General features: G+C 38.2%; 1 protein-coding gene across 7 annotated transcripts in view; it reads right to left on the reverse strand.

Moving 5' to 3' along the window:
• Window positions 1-546: 546 nt before the first annotated feature.
• gria1a (glutamate receptor, ionotropic, AMPA 1a) overlaps window positions 547-15822 on the reverse strand; it is a 74674-nt gene continuing 59398 nt past the window's right edge. Inside the window, exons 13-16 of one of the 7 annotated variants that reach the window (XM_056261783.1) lie at window positions 15334-15581; window positions 6998-7112; window positions 4410-4544; window positions 547-921 (exon numbers count right to left, since the gene is read on the reverse strand). In XM_056261783.1, coding sequence (XP_056117758.1) covers window positions 754-921; window positions 4410-4544; window positions 6998-7112; window positions 15334-15581 — 666 coding nt within the window. In that variant the 3' untranslated portion in view covers window positions 547-753. Of the gene's footprint in view, window positions 922-4293; window positions 4545-6997; window positions 7113-7571; window positions 7715-15333; window positions 15582-15822 lie in introns of those variants that run through there. The other 6 variants (XM_056261782.1, XM_056261785.1, XM_056261784.1 and 3 more) reach the window with 6 other exon arrangements.

Consider the following 15822-nt stretch of genomic DNA (forward strand, 5'->3'; position numbering starts at 1 on the left):
ACAGAGCAAGATTATCAACAAGTTAATTTCAGCTATGTTCTACCAATCGACAACAAATCAAATTTATCCCTCACTCAGTTTCAGATTTACATCAGAGTATTTACACTATCGACAGGTCATTAAATGAGCTGATATGTTTCTTCAATATGCAGTGATGGAGAGAAATGAGCAAAGTTGTTTACGGGGCACTGGATCTATCTTAATGAATACGATCTTGCTCATTAGCTTACTTCAACTCTTTTCTAGTAAGTATAAGGTAAAGGAACTTACAGAAATGCTGTATTTGTCATATCATAGAACATATCTGTGCAAAAAATAACAAAACATCTCTGTGAGCTAATCCTTGTAAAGAAAATCAAGTTAGAGACAACATTGCCGAACACTGATATGAACTAAAATATTGCACACTCAGACAGAAGTAAACAGGTTTATAATATTGGCACAGCGCGAGTGTCGAATCAGACACGTGACTTCTCTTTTTGTTTTTTTAATTCATGACATAAACGAACACTTTCCCCCCCAAAAAAATCCCACAGGCTTGTTATTGCAGCACACCCCCCCCCCCCCCCCTCTTTTAAAATGTTTCGTCTTCCTTTAGAAAAGAGTTTTATTGGTGGCTATTCACTGAGAAGAGTTTCGAGTGCATTTTGGCAGTACGGTGCGTCTGTTGCAGGCAGACAGACATAGGGGCAGACGGCAGGTGAACGGGAGGTCCGTGCGTTACATGTGACGCGTGCCGCTCCGTCAAGATGGTCACATGCCAGAGGCTCCCAGGCCCATGCTGGCCGCGTGGCTCATGCACGGCAGCGTCTGCACAGCTTTGGGGAAGTCATGTGTGACGATCCGCCCGTTCTCCCCACCGCTACCGTTCCCACTCATCCTGGTCAGCGTGGAGCAGCGCATGGCATCGTTGATGGATTGCTGGGATGGAGATACAACAGCGTTAGACAGGAAAATGGAAATGTTTGAAAGATGCTCAATTTTAGTAGAATGATGATTTAAGCATCTGCCTAATGGAGTATGCACATAAAATGTTTTGTCATGTGATGACTGGATAATTAGTTAGACAACATTTGTGAGGTCTATGCCAACAGATTTCCATCTTTTGGGTTTCCTGACTTAATTGATCAGCATGATGGCCTGGAGGGCACGACACAACGCCTTTAGCAAAGCAAAAAGATGAAACACTAATGAAACTTTTCTGATAATTATGCATTTCAGGAAACAATCCAATATTAGCCATATTGCTATAATAAATAACAATAGTAACACTCTATTCCACTTGAAAACCTACCAATTCCACAACACACTGTACATTTATGCAAAACTCATACCTATACATACAATTAACTTCAGTTAAAATGAACCCCAGACAGCAACATAAGGGGCTTTCGTACCGGAAGAACCTTTTCCTAGAACTATTGGCGGCAGAACCCGGATTTTGGTGTGTTAGCACCGCAGGAACTAGGATCGATTTTAGTAGGAACTCCTTTTGAAGGAACTAATTTTAGCTCCTATTTCAGAGTAGTGTCTAATCCAGCACTTTAGGAACTATCCGTGGCGTTAGTGTACGTTGATTGGTCGAACCCACACGAAACACCAGCACCCGCCATAAAAAAAGAAAAAGCTGTGTAAACACAGATTATAGCCTATTTACTCCAGAAACTAACTCTATGATCACGGAAAACAGTGAAAGATGGGCCTCTTAACCTTTACACTAAAGAGATAATCCAACGCAACTTTGAGGGGACCAAGCGAGACATGATTATGTATTTCTGCTCAGCTAGCAACACTGGACATCAACATCAACCCCACGGCATACGCTAATACCTGTCTACTTTCTATGTATAACAGTTATGTCTAATAAAGTATTAGAAAGGACTGTTAGACAGATTGTAAACTAATGAACAAGGAGAATGCGAGCACTGTGTGGCTCTGGCTGGCCGGCGTTCTCAGCACCATCAAAATAAAGGTCCGCCGTGCCGTCGAAATAAAAGTCACAACAACAAGCACGGCTTACGTCACTTCAGAGTTGTTACTGGCGGTGCGAATGCAACCAGGAAAACATTCCTAAGGGAACCATTAGTTCTCGGGGAACCACCCTGGTGGCAAGTTCCTAGAACTAAGTTCCTAGAAAGGGGCGAAAGCCCCTTTAGTGTCGGCCCAGATCCGGCTCATATCTGGTACAAATAGAATCCACACGGTCCAGATGTGGGCCGGATTAATAAAGATTCCTTGGACATGTTATGACCTCAAAACACTGCATGATTTGTAAACTAATATTGTTTTATGTTTGCATCACATAATGAGCTCCATATAGGTTTTTTGAAGGTAATAAACTGGCTTGGTCGCTCACCTGGGACAGCATTGCTCTTGCGATGCGGAGCACTCGGGTACGAGTCCCGTGAAACAATAATAGAGCTCAAAGACATGTAGAAGCAAGATACAATGACATTTTTATCTCTCGTTTGCTATTGTTAACACTATCGGTTAGGTTTAGTAAAGGTGCCACGCTATTTTCAAACGCGATAGACCATTAACCTTTTAGCACCATACACTGTAATGAATTGCTGTAAAAATTACAGCATTATTTTACAGCAGCTGGCTGTTTTCTAATAATACAGCATATTGCTGTAAACTGCAATGCATTCTGGGGTCGCGCGGTGGTTTGATTCAAAATACAGAATATTGCTGTAAATTTCACGTTGTTTCTCATGAGCCTGTGTTGCAATTCCATGCTGTGCTACCCATAACTGTACTGAGCACTCTGTTCAAAATGATTCGCTATGTGAACGACCCTTATTTGCATTAAAGATGTGTTGTGGGCTAATGCTGTTGTGTTGTCAATTTTTAATTGCTTTGCTGCTGTCGTTACATTGTGCCCCCAAGGACCACCGTATTTAGGCCCTCAAAACCAAAGCTGACACTCTAAAGCATCTCTGACATGTGGGTAGACAATAAACAGTCTTGATAGGCGTGTAACACGAGCTTAATTTGCTACGGTGGTGGGGAAGTGAGAAATGTCATCGGTTTATTGCTGCTGTTGTGAAGAGCAATCCGGTATTGTAGTCACAGCCAGTGGGCCTGAAACCAAGGCTAATGATGTGTCCCTTTAAATCGCATTTTTCCAATCTAGGAATGATTTCATTGCCCTACACTTCAACGCGTTGGGGGATGAAGCTATACGCCTGATGCAGACTAATTAGTTTGCCCATAATGACTCAGATTCCTGCTCGCCTAATATGAAAAATGGACAGCTGTGAAATGTGACTCCTGTCAATTGAATTAACAAAGCAAATCTATATTAATCTGTGCTATTATAGCATTACACGAGTGTGTAATACCCAGCTAAACTTGCTACAAATCCTACTTTGGGTAATTGCCTGTCATAAAGATACTTATTACAAAAATCATACTGAGGTATCTGTATATTCAACGAGTTACGTTCAGCAAGGACCTTTTTTTTTTTTGCAATGGTGCTTCTTTGATTTGTCAGTTTGGCCTGAATAAAATAAATTATTATTATTACCTGATAGATACTTTTAATCAACTATGCATTAGCAAAAGTACATTAGGTAAGATCTGACTTGGGTCTTAATGTATGAATGCATAATCATAAATCTAGACTGACTATTTTCGGAGTCATGGTGGAAAACAGAGACCTGCAGTGTCTCCGGGGAACACTTGCTCTGTTTCATGAATGAACAGAGACACGATGCATATAAACAAAGCTCTAGTCTATGGACAGAGAGGCTAGCAGCCAACGGGAAACTGAGGGGAGCAGGAAATAGAGGGAGAGAAAGAGATAAAGAGAGATTAGATTAGAAGTTTTAAATAGGGCTGTCAAGATAAATGTTGTCTGCATGTTTACATACGCCAACAATTAAAAATAAATGATAAAAAAAAACAAATAAATTAAACATAATAACTAAAACAACAATTTTTTAAAATATTAAAATAAAGAAAGATACTATTAAATAAAAATGAATAAAATAGAGATATTTCCCAGCAAATATTGATGTATACAATTAATTTTGATTAATATTGTTGAATAATCATAGCAATTCTTGTAGAATTATCAATTATCAATTTTTTTTATTTACATTTTTTTGACAGGCCTAGATTTAAAACAACAGCGTAAGAGAAACAGAAAAAGAAGAGCTTGTGGAAAAAAGTATGATATTGAAAGTGGGCAGCAGAAGCTTTGATTCTGGTGACGGTTAGATGGGGGGCAGCTTAGGTACTATGTGGGCAGGATGTGGCCTAGTTTTCCGCGGTACTTGAGGTTCCTACCCCAGAGTGCTTTATATCTTAACAGTGTCGGGACCGTACAGGCCGTAACTCTGCAGCTCAGTGTAGCTGCTGTCTAAGGCGGTGCAGTGAAAGGCCTGAGTGGCCCGCGCAGACACCTTCATTCTGCGGGACTCTGTTCTGGACTTGTAGCAGAACTCCACCAGGGCCACCAGCATGGCCAGACCAAGACCACCGATCAGAATGTAGAAGACCCCAGCCACATTGCTGAGGCTAAGAGCACTGGTCTTGTCCTACAGGAGAAGGAACAGCGTCTTAGATGAGAGTTACTGCACACACCGATAACAAATTCACATGGACAAAGACAATACATGCATTCCTGTAAATTACATATACACTTTTATGCATTCATCACCAAACATCTAAACATAGACATTGAATATAAAAGCTAAAATAAGAACTGTCTAGATAGAACAATGTTGCCAGTTTGCTTAAAATGTTTCCTGCTCAGACATGACCTGACTATATAATATCATTAATATATTAATATAAAGATTTAGTTTCTGTTTTGACTGTTGAACTGATATCTTGCATTATTGCTAAATGATACTCATAAATCAATAATAATAGTCATTATGAAACATCCTATTATATTAGTAACTAATATAAATATATTATTATATTAAAATAAATACTATTATAATATTAACTAATTCAATAAATGTTAATACTATTGATATTAATTATATACACAACATAACTAATAATAATATAATAAATAATAACCGTTAAATGATAGGTTTAAAATATATAAAGATTTAGCATAAATCTTAAAACATGGCACAAATTGTAATTTAGGCCTTAGGAACATGCATTCATGCAGTAACACAGGCAGTCTGTGTTCACCTTTGACTAATTTAATACTTATTTATATATCCCATTAGCATCTCCATAAATTACAATCTTTTAAAACATACACATACAGTATAACAGCTGCAAATGTTTATATTAGTGGTTGGCACCCATGCAGCCCAGGCCATGAATCTAAGGAGATTTGGATTTGTAGTTGTTCAAAGGTGATCATTTTCTTTATAAGGACAATAGCAATCTAATGAGCTTAATTGGTGTGGAACCGGTTCTCTAAAGGCAGGTAACACTTTACAGTAAGGTTTCATTTGTTAACATTAGTTAACTAACATGAACTAACTATGATCAATACATTTTTTACAGTATTTAATAATCTTTGTTAATGTTAGTTAATAAAAAATACAGCTTGTTCATTGTCATGTTAATTCACAGTGCATTAAGTAATGCTAACATATACAACTTTTGATTTTAATAATGTATTAGTAAATGTTGAAATTAACATTAACAAAGATTAATACATGTTGTAGAAGTGCAGTTCCTTATTAGTTCACGTTAACTAATGTAGCTAACTAATGTTAACTGATGAAACCTCATTGTAAAGTGTTACCGAAAGGCAATCTAAGGGAGGTGTGATGTGGTGTGTGTGTGCCATGCAGGTGGGTTTGGTGCGGTGGGGGTGTGTGGCGGCCGGGGCCTATGACAGCACAGACAGCTGTCCACTGGGTTTGCATCCAAATACATGCACACTCCAAGGGCAGACAGAAGGAAGAACACAGAGGCTGAGAACCACAAGGGGGCTTGACTCTTACGGATGATCAGAGTCTCTCTCCAGAGCTCCATTCAGACCACCAGGCTATTTTAAACAAAGTGTGTGTATCATACAGCGAGTCATCCAGTCTATAATAATGGCCTTTTCACCACACGACTCCTGGAGCTAGACATACTATTACTTTCAATTGAATTAATAATATAAAAATCATATTATATATTATAATTGTTAAATACAACATTTCCCTGACTTATTAAAAAAATAGGAAGAAACCTGTCAGCATTAAAAAACAAAAAGGAATATGCTGACAATTTAATCTAATTTATTTAATCTTAGAATCTAATTTATTACATATACACAAATTTGTCATTTCTGACAGGACAAAAATAATGGTCGGAAATGTTCGGAATTGTACACTAACATATACTACTCTTAAAACATCTTCATTATCACTGTTTTTACTGTATTTTTAAACAAATAAATGCAGCCTTGGAGCGTAAGAGACTTATTTCAAAAACATTTTTCATTCTTTCCAACACCAATCTTTTGATCGGTAATGGATAACACTGCAGGGTGCAAACTGCAATACCACAAAGAAATGCACACAATTTTCGACTTTCCATTTCCAGTGTGATGAATGAACAAGAAAAAAAAAGCTGTTTTTGATTTTTTTTTTTTACCTGCTGTCAAAAGGTAAGATGCTTTTACACAAAATTTAATTAAAAATGCAAAATGTCAGTGTCTACTACCAAATTGGTAACTGGACACCAGTCACATGCATAAGGAAGAGGACATAATTTTGTATACTTCAGTACTAGCATGTCTACTTATTTGCTTGCTACCTGTAAATCAGTAAGTAGTATATAAATATTCTAATGCGAACACAAGTGTTTTAAAAGTCATTGAAAATACCAGCAGTTTCAATTTAAATCATGCATCAAATATATTCAAAAGCCTTTTAATTTGTCCTCTGCCAGCCCAAATCAAAGAATACAACTCTGGAGAGAGAGTAAGAGCCGCCCATGTCCAGATTCCTTACTGAACCTTCTGAGAGGGTTCTGGGAAGGCTAAACTGAGGGGAACAGAGCAGGACCAAATGTGTGAACTGACCTTTCTTCCGGAGTCCTTGCTTCCACACTCCCCCTTATCGTACCACCATTTGTTTTTCAGTTTGTCTAAGACGGCTTGCTCACTGAGTTTCAACACCGCTAGGTTAACTGGGATTCTTCAACCAGGGAAATAACATAAATAACATTATCCATGTTATTTTATGTTATTCAGCACACATTAAACACATACCCATCAATATCAACTCAACTGTTGTGTGTGTTTTTTTTTTAAATTGAGTGCACACATATCAGAAACATGTTGGTAGTTCATTGTAAAAGTGATATGGGTTAATACTCCATCTAGCGATGCTTCCTTGCTCCCTGCTGCAAGATGTGCATTATTATATCACTTTGGGTAACCGGCAGACCGCAAACACTCCGTCTGGAATAACTTGAATGCGGTTGGCTATTATTGACTACTTGCCATGATAAGCCATAATTTGATCAAAACTTGACTTGCTATTAATCAAACTAAATTTGCTCATAGTAAGCTCAATTTAGATCAGATTGTTTTGGTCTAGAGTGTTTGGTCGGCGTGAGTTGCCGGTTACCCCCCATGGTAGTGGTGGTTTTACCCGTTGGGTTTGTCACATTGGGGCTGACCTTGGAATCACCTCCTCCGCTGCCACACTCTCCCTTGTCGTACCACCATTTGTTTTTCAATTTGTCCAACAGGCCTTGTTCATTCAGTTTTAACACTGCCAGGTTTACTGGGTTTCTTGAAACGATAATGAAATAATATTTTGGTCAGTGTCAGCCCAGATAAACCATTTCAGAGACAGTGTGATGGGAGAACAGACTTAAACTGGTTTGAACACAACAGCCACTGCTCTATGTAGGTTGAAATGTTAAATGCATGGCATTTGCAGTGGTTTTGCCCTGAGTCTGTATATAAAGTATGTTAACGTGTTTTAATGGAGAACAATGCTTTTGTTAGTGGCCTTTGTGAAAGACAGGTTTTATAAAGCAAAAGAACAAGACTTCTTCAGACAGAGGAGAAGAAAAAAGATGTCCTTAGATGTCCTTAGTTTTTGCTGTTTGCATTTGGTTCTTCCCTTTTAGGGAATTGTAACAATGTGAATCTAAAACAACAGACTAAAGACATTAGACAAATTCTTAAAGTGAGTTAATTCTGTCATAATTTCTCACCCTCAAACCAAATTGTTTCTTTCCTTTTCTTTCTTTTTTCCCCCAAACAGAATACTTTCATGAAATTGCTTATTCCAGAGAAAGTGAATGGTGACCAAGGGCTGTCAAACTATAAAAACAACAAAAAAGGGCCATAACAGTAGTAACAGTGTATATATTTGTGAGTAATATATATATAATACAGTATGTGTCCATATACACTCACCTAAAGGATTATTAGGAACACCATACTAATACTTTGTTTGACCCCCTTTCGCCTTCAGAACTGCCTTAATTCTACATGGCATTGATTCAACAAGGTACTGAAAGCATTCTTTTGAAATGTTGGCCCATATTGATAGGATAGCATCTTGCAGTTGATGGAGATTTGTGGGATGCACATCCAGGGCATGAAGCTCCCGTTCCACCACATCCCAAATATGCTCTATAGGGTTGAGATCTGGTGACTGTGGGGGCCATTTTAGTACAGTGAACTCATTGTCATGTTCAAGAAACCAATTTGAAATGCGAGCTTTGTGACATGGTGCATTATCCTGCTGGAAGTAGCCATCAGAGGATGGGTACATGGTGGCCATAAAGGGATGGACATGGTCAGAAACAATGCTCAGGTAGGCCGTGGCATTTAAACGATGCCCAATTGCCACTAAGGGGCCTAAAGTGTACCAAGAAAACATCCCCCACACCATTACACCACCACCACCAGCCTGCACAGTGGTAACAAGGCATGATGGATCCATGTTCTCATTCTGTTTACACCAAATTCTGACTCTACCATCTGAATGTCTCAACAGAAATCGAGACTCATCAGACCAGGCAACATTTTTCCAGTCTTCAACTGTCCAATTTTGGTGAGCTCTTGCAAATTGTAGCCTCTTTTTCCTATTTGTAGTGGAGATGAGTGGTACCAGGTGGGGTCTTCTGCTGTTGTAGCCCATCCGCCTCAAGGTTGTGCGTGTTGTGGCTTCACAAATGCTTTGCTGCATACCTCGGTTGTAACGAGTGGTTATTTCAGTCAAAGTTGCTCTTCTATCAGCTTGAATCAGTCGGCCCATTCTCCTCTGACCTCTAGCATCAACAAGGCATTTTCGCCCACAGGAATTCCGCATACTGGATGTTTTTCCCTGTTTACACCATTCTTTGTAGACCCTAGAAATGGTTGTGCGTGAAAATCCCAGTAACTGAGCAGATTGTGAAATACTCAAACCGGCCCGTCTGGCACCAACTACCATGCCACGCTCAAAATTGCTTAACTTCTTAACCCGCATCGGCCCGCGAGCGGGCCGTCGAGGGCGTGGCTATACTTTTATTACCTTTTTTAAGCTTTGTTTTATAACAAATATTCATCTGACTATCATAAACTATGCATCATTTGAAAGCTAAAACACTCAAGAACCATGTTCTAGACTTGTTTTTGCAATCAATACACCAGAGAGGAAAGGGTTAAATAAAATGCAAAAGGACTGCTCATTTGAAAATGAGCAAAATGAACCGCTATACTCATCTTTCATCTCGTATGGTTCAGATCAGTTCGGAAGAATCCAAGAAACAACAGCATACATTTCAATGTAAGGGTCCACTCTTCAAAATGCATCCCACTTTTTAATCCAAAACAACGAAAAATAGGGGAAAAAAAATGAAATATCCTCCTTTGTTTTCATGAGCGTTTTCGAGATAGAGTTCGCATCATGTTCATTTTCAAAGAAATATCGATTCTAATCCATATTCCAACACTCAAAAGCCATCTCACCCCCGCAGTTTAGACTCTTCCGGATCGAATGATACATCCTACTTCTCTCTCGTTCAATCACAGGCTCTGTTACAGACCAAAACAGTAAGAGAGTCCCTGACAGGCTGAGCGCGCTGTCCATCGCGCAGCTGGGCTTTCGACTGGATAAAAGCCTGGATAATGCTATCCAATGTCCTTTGAGCTACGTTTTGATTGATGGGAGTATTAGCCAACTAAAATCGATTGCAGTGATAGACAGTTCATGCAAGCACATTCGTCAAATTCAACTGCGCAAAGTTTTCATTCACATGTGCGCTTTCGCCACGCGCGCAGCACGCACACACATAGTCAGCCGACCAGAATGTAAACAGACACATAAACGCGATGTTTTGACACATGGAGCTTGCATAAATGCACGGATTTACTCTAAAGCTTATATCTGAGCATCTGTATCATGGATCGTCGACTACAGAAGAGATTTGAAGGTTTTTTTGCAGAAAATGACGAAGAGCAACAGGAAGTAATAGGATATTCATTATAAGTATCAGTTTATTGCAATTTATTTGGGTAAAAACCACGTTTGTAATTACAAATGTTCTAAAACATTTATGTTTTTCTTTTTATATATTTTATACATTAGTTGGAAAATGAACACTTCTGCAATGTCTATACATGTAGTGAGAAATCACTGTTTTTGCTATTAGAATTGTTCAAAATAAAGATAATTTTGGTAAAATGATCAAATGTTGTGCTGAAATCGTTTTTTTCTTGTGTGGTTTGAAGGGCATAACAGTTCTGAATTGTTGTTGCAGACCTATAGTGTTTACTCCCTATGTAAAGTGTTTGGGTGCCAGGTGTCCATTTGGAGTCTCCAAATTGCATTTTGGAAAGGACGCCTATACTTTTCTTGAATAAAAGCTTACAGAAACTACATTTTTGCGAGTATCATCCTCAAATTTGAATCTAAACATGGTCAGACATTCAATTTTATCTTTATGGTGTTTTCAGGCCCTTAACATAAAAGTCTGATCATTTTTTCCCTAAGTGAAGTTAATTAAAAGAAATCGTGAGTCACATTCATGTAAATTTTACCTTGTTTTACTCTGTTCCTATGCTACTTTGAGTAATAATGACTCTTGGGTAACAAAGTTTCAAGTGTCTAGTTTAAAAAAAGATCAGAGTTATGAATGTGGACCATAGGGTTTAAGAGCTACAGACATTTGTATTTGGGTATGTCATTTTCAGAAAATTCTCAAAAAATGGGGCGCTGGTTAAGAGGTTAAATCACCTTTCTTTCCCATTCTGACATTCAGTTTGGAGTTCAGGAGATTGTCTTGACCAGGACCACACCCCTAAATGCATTGAAGCAACTGCCATGTGATTGGTTGATTAGATAATTGCATTAATGAGAAATTGAACAGGTGTTCCTAATAATCCTTTAGGTGAGTGTATACATACACACACACACACACACACACATATATATACTGCTCCCCTCCACCCCCCCCCAAAAAAGTCGCTGTTTGGATATAAATAGGCAAATACTTAAGAGTCTATGACTGGATTATTATTGCTGTGATTATTATGTTTCTAGCATGTTATATGTTTGGCAACAGTTTTTTTAACTCTAATTGATGGAGTGTGTAGCTTTTCATTTCTTAAACAACCACGTAGGAAGACATATCATGGCCATATTCCAGGATGATAATGTCAAGATTCATCAGGCTCAAATTGTCAAAGAATGTTTAGGAGGGAGCATGAAGAATCATTTTCACATATAAATTGGCACCTCTGAGTCCAGACCTTAAATTCATTGAAGGACTCTGGGATGTCCTGCAGTAGACTTTACAGAGTGCTTGACTCTTGGACTGTCAATACAAGATCTTGACCAAAAATGTATGCACCTCATGATGGAAATAGCATCACAATATTTATTTCCATCAAGAGGTGCATCAATTTTTGGTCAAGTTACTACAATTTTGGAAAACTGACTGGCTAGTTCATTTCACAAACAATGCAATGCACCACATTTTAAAATACACAAATGTAAAGTAAATATAAGATTTAAGAGCTGCAGCAGAAAAGTTTATGCGGTCTACTTAAAAGTATGGACTACTTTTATGGTGCTTTTTGTCATTTTTGGAACTGGATCACCATTCACTTTCATGGTTTGGAAAGGAGCAGCATGAACATTCTGCTAATCTTCTCTTTTTGTGTTTCATAGTAGCAAGACCATTATACATAACATGAGAGAGTAGACTATGATAAAAATGGAATTTTTGATTTTAACCCCCCGCCCCCCATGACTGATATCAAGAAACACATCTGAAGCGTGTCTCTCTTTTCATCTTCTCCATCCTCAGGTCTTAAACAACCCATACAGTTCAAAGGCACAAATATACATATCCTCACGAGTCACGACCCACAGAATCGGCTTGCCGATCTGCGTTGTGAGCAAATGTCGTCTGCACCTCTGCCTGTATAGGGAGTGATTCTTTGGCATGATAAAACCCAGGAATTCTTTCTAATCACAGAAGTACGAGACAGAAAGAAGTCAGAGAGTGTCTCAGGAATGAGAAACAAACAGCTACATTCAGTTTGATGAGCATTTGCTTCAGGAGGTGGCAGTGCTTTGGGTGAGATGATTTCATTGACTAAACTCAAAGAATGGCACAGATGAATAGAGATAAAAGGGCGCACACATCAATCTTTAGGGCTGTCACATCCTGACTAAAACAAACCGATTTAAGGTATCAGTTTGAGATAAGACAAGGAAAATGTTGAGCAGCTGTCAAAATGCACCAAAACAACTGATTATTCCATCAGTCAGTAAATTAACCTATAAAACACAAAGTGAAGTACAAGGTAAAACAAGTTCAAAAGATCAATTAACATCTTTGTTAAGAAATTAATCATTAAAGCAAGATGAGACTAGCAGACCATAAGATATAAAAAAGTAAGGTGTAAAAATGATCCCTATTAAAGGCTTTGATCAGAATAATTCAGTCGCAATGTTGCATTTAAAAATTATAATTTTTTATTCATTGTTTCTTTTAACTACATTTAAAAAACTTATGTAAGCAGTTTTAAATATTTGTCAATTTGAAAAGTGATTTTTAATTAAAATCTCAATGAAAAGTCACAGATTAGAGGATTAATTTGAATTAATATATATATATATTTTTTATAGATTTATAGACGTAAAAAAACAAAAACTGTTTTTGCACCTAACAAGATCTGATCAGTATGGAACTTTGTTTCCGCTACTGAATAAAAAATACAAAAAGGTAATTGTTACTTTTTATGTCACAATTCTGCCTTTTTTTCTCAGAATTGCGTGATATAAACTTGCAATTCAAGTTATAAAGTCAGAATTGCGAGATATAAACTCGCAATTACGAGTTATAAAGTCAGAATTGTGAGATAAGAAGTCACAATTATCTTTTAAATTGTTTTATTCTGAGGCGTAAACAAGCTTCCATGCCAGATGTCTATAAAATAATACAATTGATTGATTGTAAATAAAGCCATAAAATGCTAAATTCAGTAAAGATACACAGGATCATTATTACATTTTGACAACTGCACCACATGGTTAGTTCAGCAAATCACAAACAATCTAAATGCTCAATTCAGTGTTTATTGATTTTAACAGAGAGAGCAAAATCTCCCATTGTCTTTTACATGTTGAAACAATGCAGTAGGTGCTCATATAGAATCTACCGGCTCATGTAAACGCGTCAGTAAGGGAGTTGCTCTCTCTCAAAATCAGATATACACCGCACAGCTGGTAACTCAACAGACAGAGGAACACATTTATGAATCCATTTCCGAGCCTCTTTCAATCTTGCTGTCAATGTAATGGCTAGCTAGTATTAAATTTAATTCGAGTCCTGCCCTAGGTGGCAAGATGGAAGTCAGTCATTTACATCTTGTATCTGATGTCTCTCTCTTTCCCACTCCATCCACCCTCTACCCCTGTTCGCTTTGCTATAAGGTGACCCAAAAAACGACTGTACAATTGCTATGAGGTCGTTTCCCCAAGGAGCTTATCTTATTAGAGAGAGATGGAGTTATTGAGGTTATTTCAACAGCTCCAAATTGCCCTTGAGAGGCCCTTTGCACTGCAATGAATGTAATATCATGGGGGCCATGCTGTATTAGTCAGATGGGTACATTCAAGCACAATAATTGTGACGTTAATGATGGTGGTGTACAATTGAAATAACTGTTCACCTTATATTGCAGAGAATAAAAAAGAAACATGTTAATGTCGACATTCATCTTTAGAAGTGGCTTGCATAAGACTAACAACTGATAGCCCAATTTCTTTCATGCACAAGTCACTCGGTGAGAATAGAGCTTTCGTAATTTGGAATGAAGGAGAGAAACTGAAATTAGCATCCAGTAGACCTATAGCTTCAAAGTGCCTGTCTTGAATAATGTCTGTGGTGTCTCAATGGGCTCTGCCAAGCGGCGCTGCTGTTTAATGAAAGGATGGCGAACACACGTGTTTCCTAAAGAGCTTCTGAAGAGGGCGCGTCATTTTCCTGCCATTTCTTATGCAAGCACTTCTGGTGGAGTGTGTTGAAAACCCCTTCAAGCTACATGAGGTAGAGGCGGGATTTTGAACAGCTCCACACACACACATGTTCACCCACACAACAGGATGTTCTGTTATAGCAGAGGCTGCTTAGCACAGTACTTCTACCCTCGCCCTTGGTTCAAATGATCATGTATAACATCATTAAAAAGTCCTTCAAAAGAGAAACTAGATGAGTTCACTGAAGCCACACCAATTTGGCAAAAACCTCCACCTTATTCACAAACCACCCACAATCCAGGCACTAATTTTACATTTTCTTTTTGTGCTGTGCAGCGAGTATTAAATTAAGTCACTGAAATTCTCAGCACAAACCTGTTGTTTTGCTATGCATGCGTCTTATTTGCAAAACTCAGCAATATTTTCCTGCAATCATGTCAGCAAAAAAATCATTAAATGATGGAGAAGAGCACATATAGTTCCACATATAGATTAGGCAGTGTACTCAGGCACACTTGGCATTTTCAAGAGCTGATTTAGGTGCCTGGACTGCAGTGAGGGAGTGATGCTATACCGTTTCAGTAAAGTATAGCAGATTGTATTAGTTTGAGTCCTTCATAATCTATTCAGAACTGGCTAGCAAAATTGGGAATTGCAACATGCAAATATCTATTTATTTATTTGGCTATGTTTGTGCTGTGACATGATAGGCATACTTATTTTAATGAATTCCCATCTGTTTCTCTTTTCTTTTTTTTAATTTAACTAGTACATGATGTAAACTTAGATGTAAAACTTAGCCAAGGTGAGCATAACACCTTTAGTACTGTATCCAGCCTCTACCACAACTGAACCACCATCTGATGTTATTTTCATAATGGTCAAATACAGTCAGCATACAGTGGACAGCTGGCTTTACCTGAGAGGTGATCCTTTGGGGGTGGCGATGCCGTAGCCTTTGGAGTCCAGGTTACCTCCGACCTTCATAGTGTCACAGGGTTTGCGCTGCTCGATGTACTCGTTCATGGTAGACTCCAGCAGATAGGCATACTTCCCCTTGGACTTCCTCACCCGTATAACTCCTTCATCTGTGGTTTTCACAAACACTGAAGGGTCTGCTGATTTCATATAGGACCACATCTTCTCAAATACCGCAATCTTTGACCTCTAAAAGAGGAAAGAAAGTGAAATATTATGCATTTGCACACTGTAAAAAGTGGTAACGTGCACTTGTTTTGAAATTGTTTTGAATTACATCTCATGTAATATAGCTGTTTGTGAATGTAAACATCTAAAACGTTTCAAAGATCAAAGTGCATGATAAATGGAGTTATCGTTTCCCAAAAGAACGAACCGATTCTGAACTGCCTGAAAGAGTCTAGCTTTACTTCCTAAACAAACCTACATA

This window comes from Rhinichthys klamathensis, unplaced genomic scaffold, assembly GCF_029890125.1.
Source record: "Rhinichthys klamathensis goyatoka isolate OS25496 unplaced genomic scaffold, OSU_Roscu_1.1 h1tg000186l_1, whole genome shotgun sequence".
Classification (NCBI taxonomy): domain Eukaryota; kingdom Metazoa; phylum Chordata; class Actinopteri; order Cypriniformes; family Leuciscidae; genus Rhinichthys; species Rhinichthys klamathensis.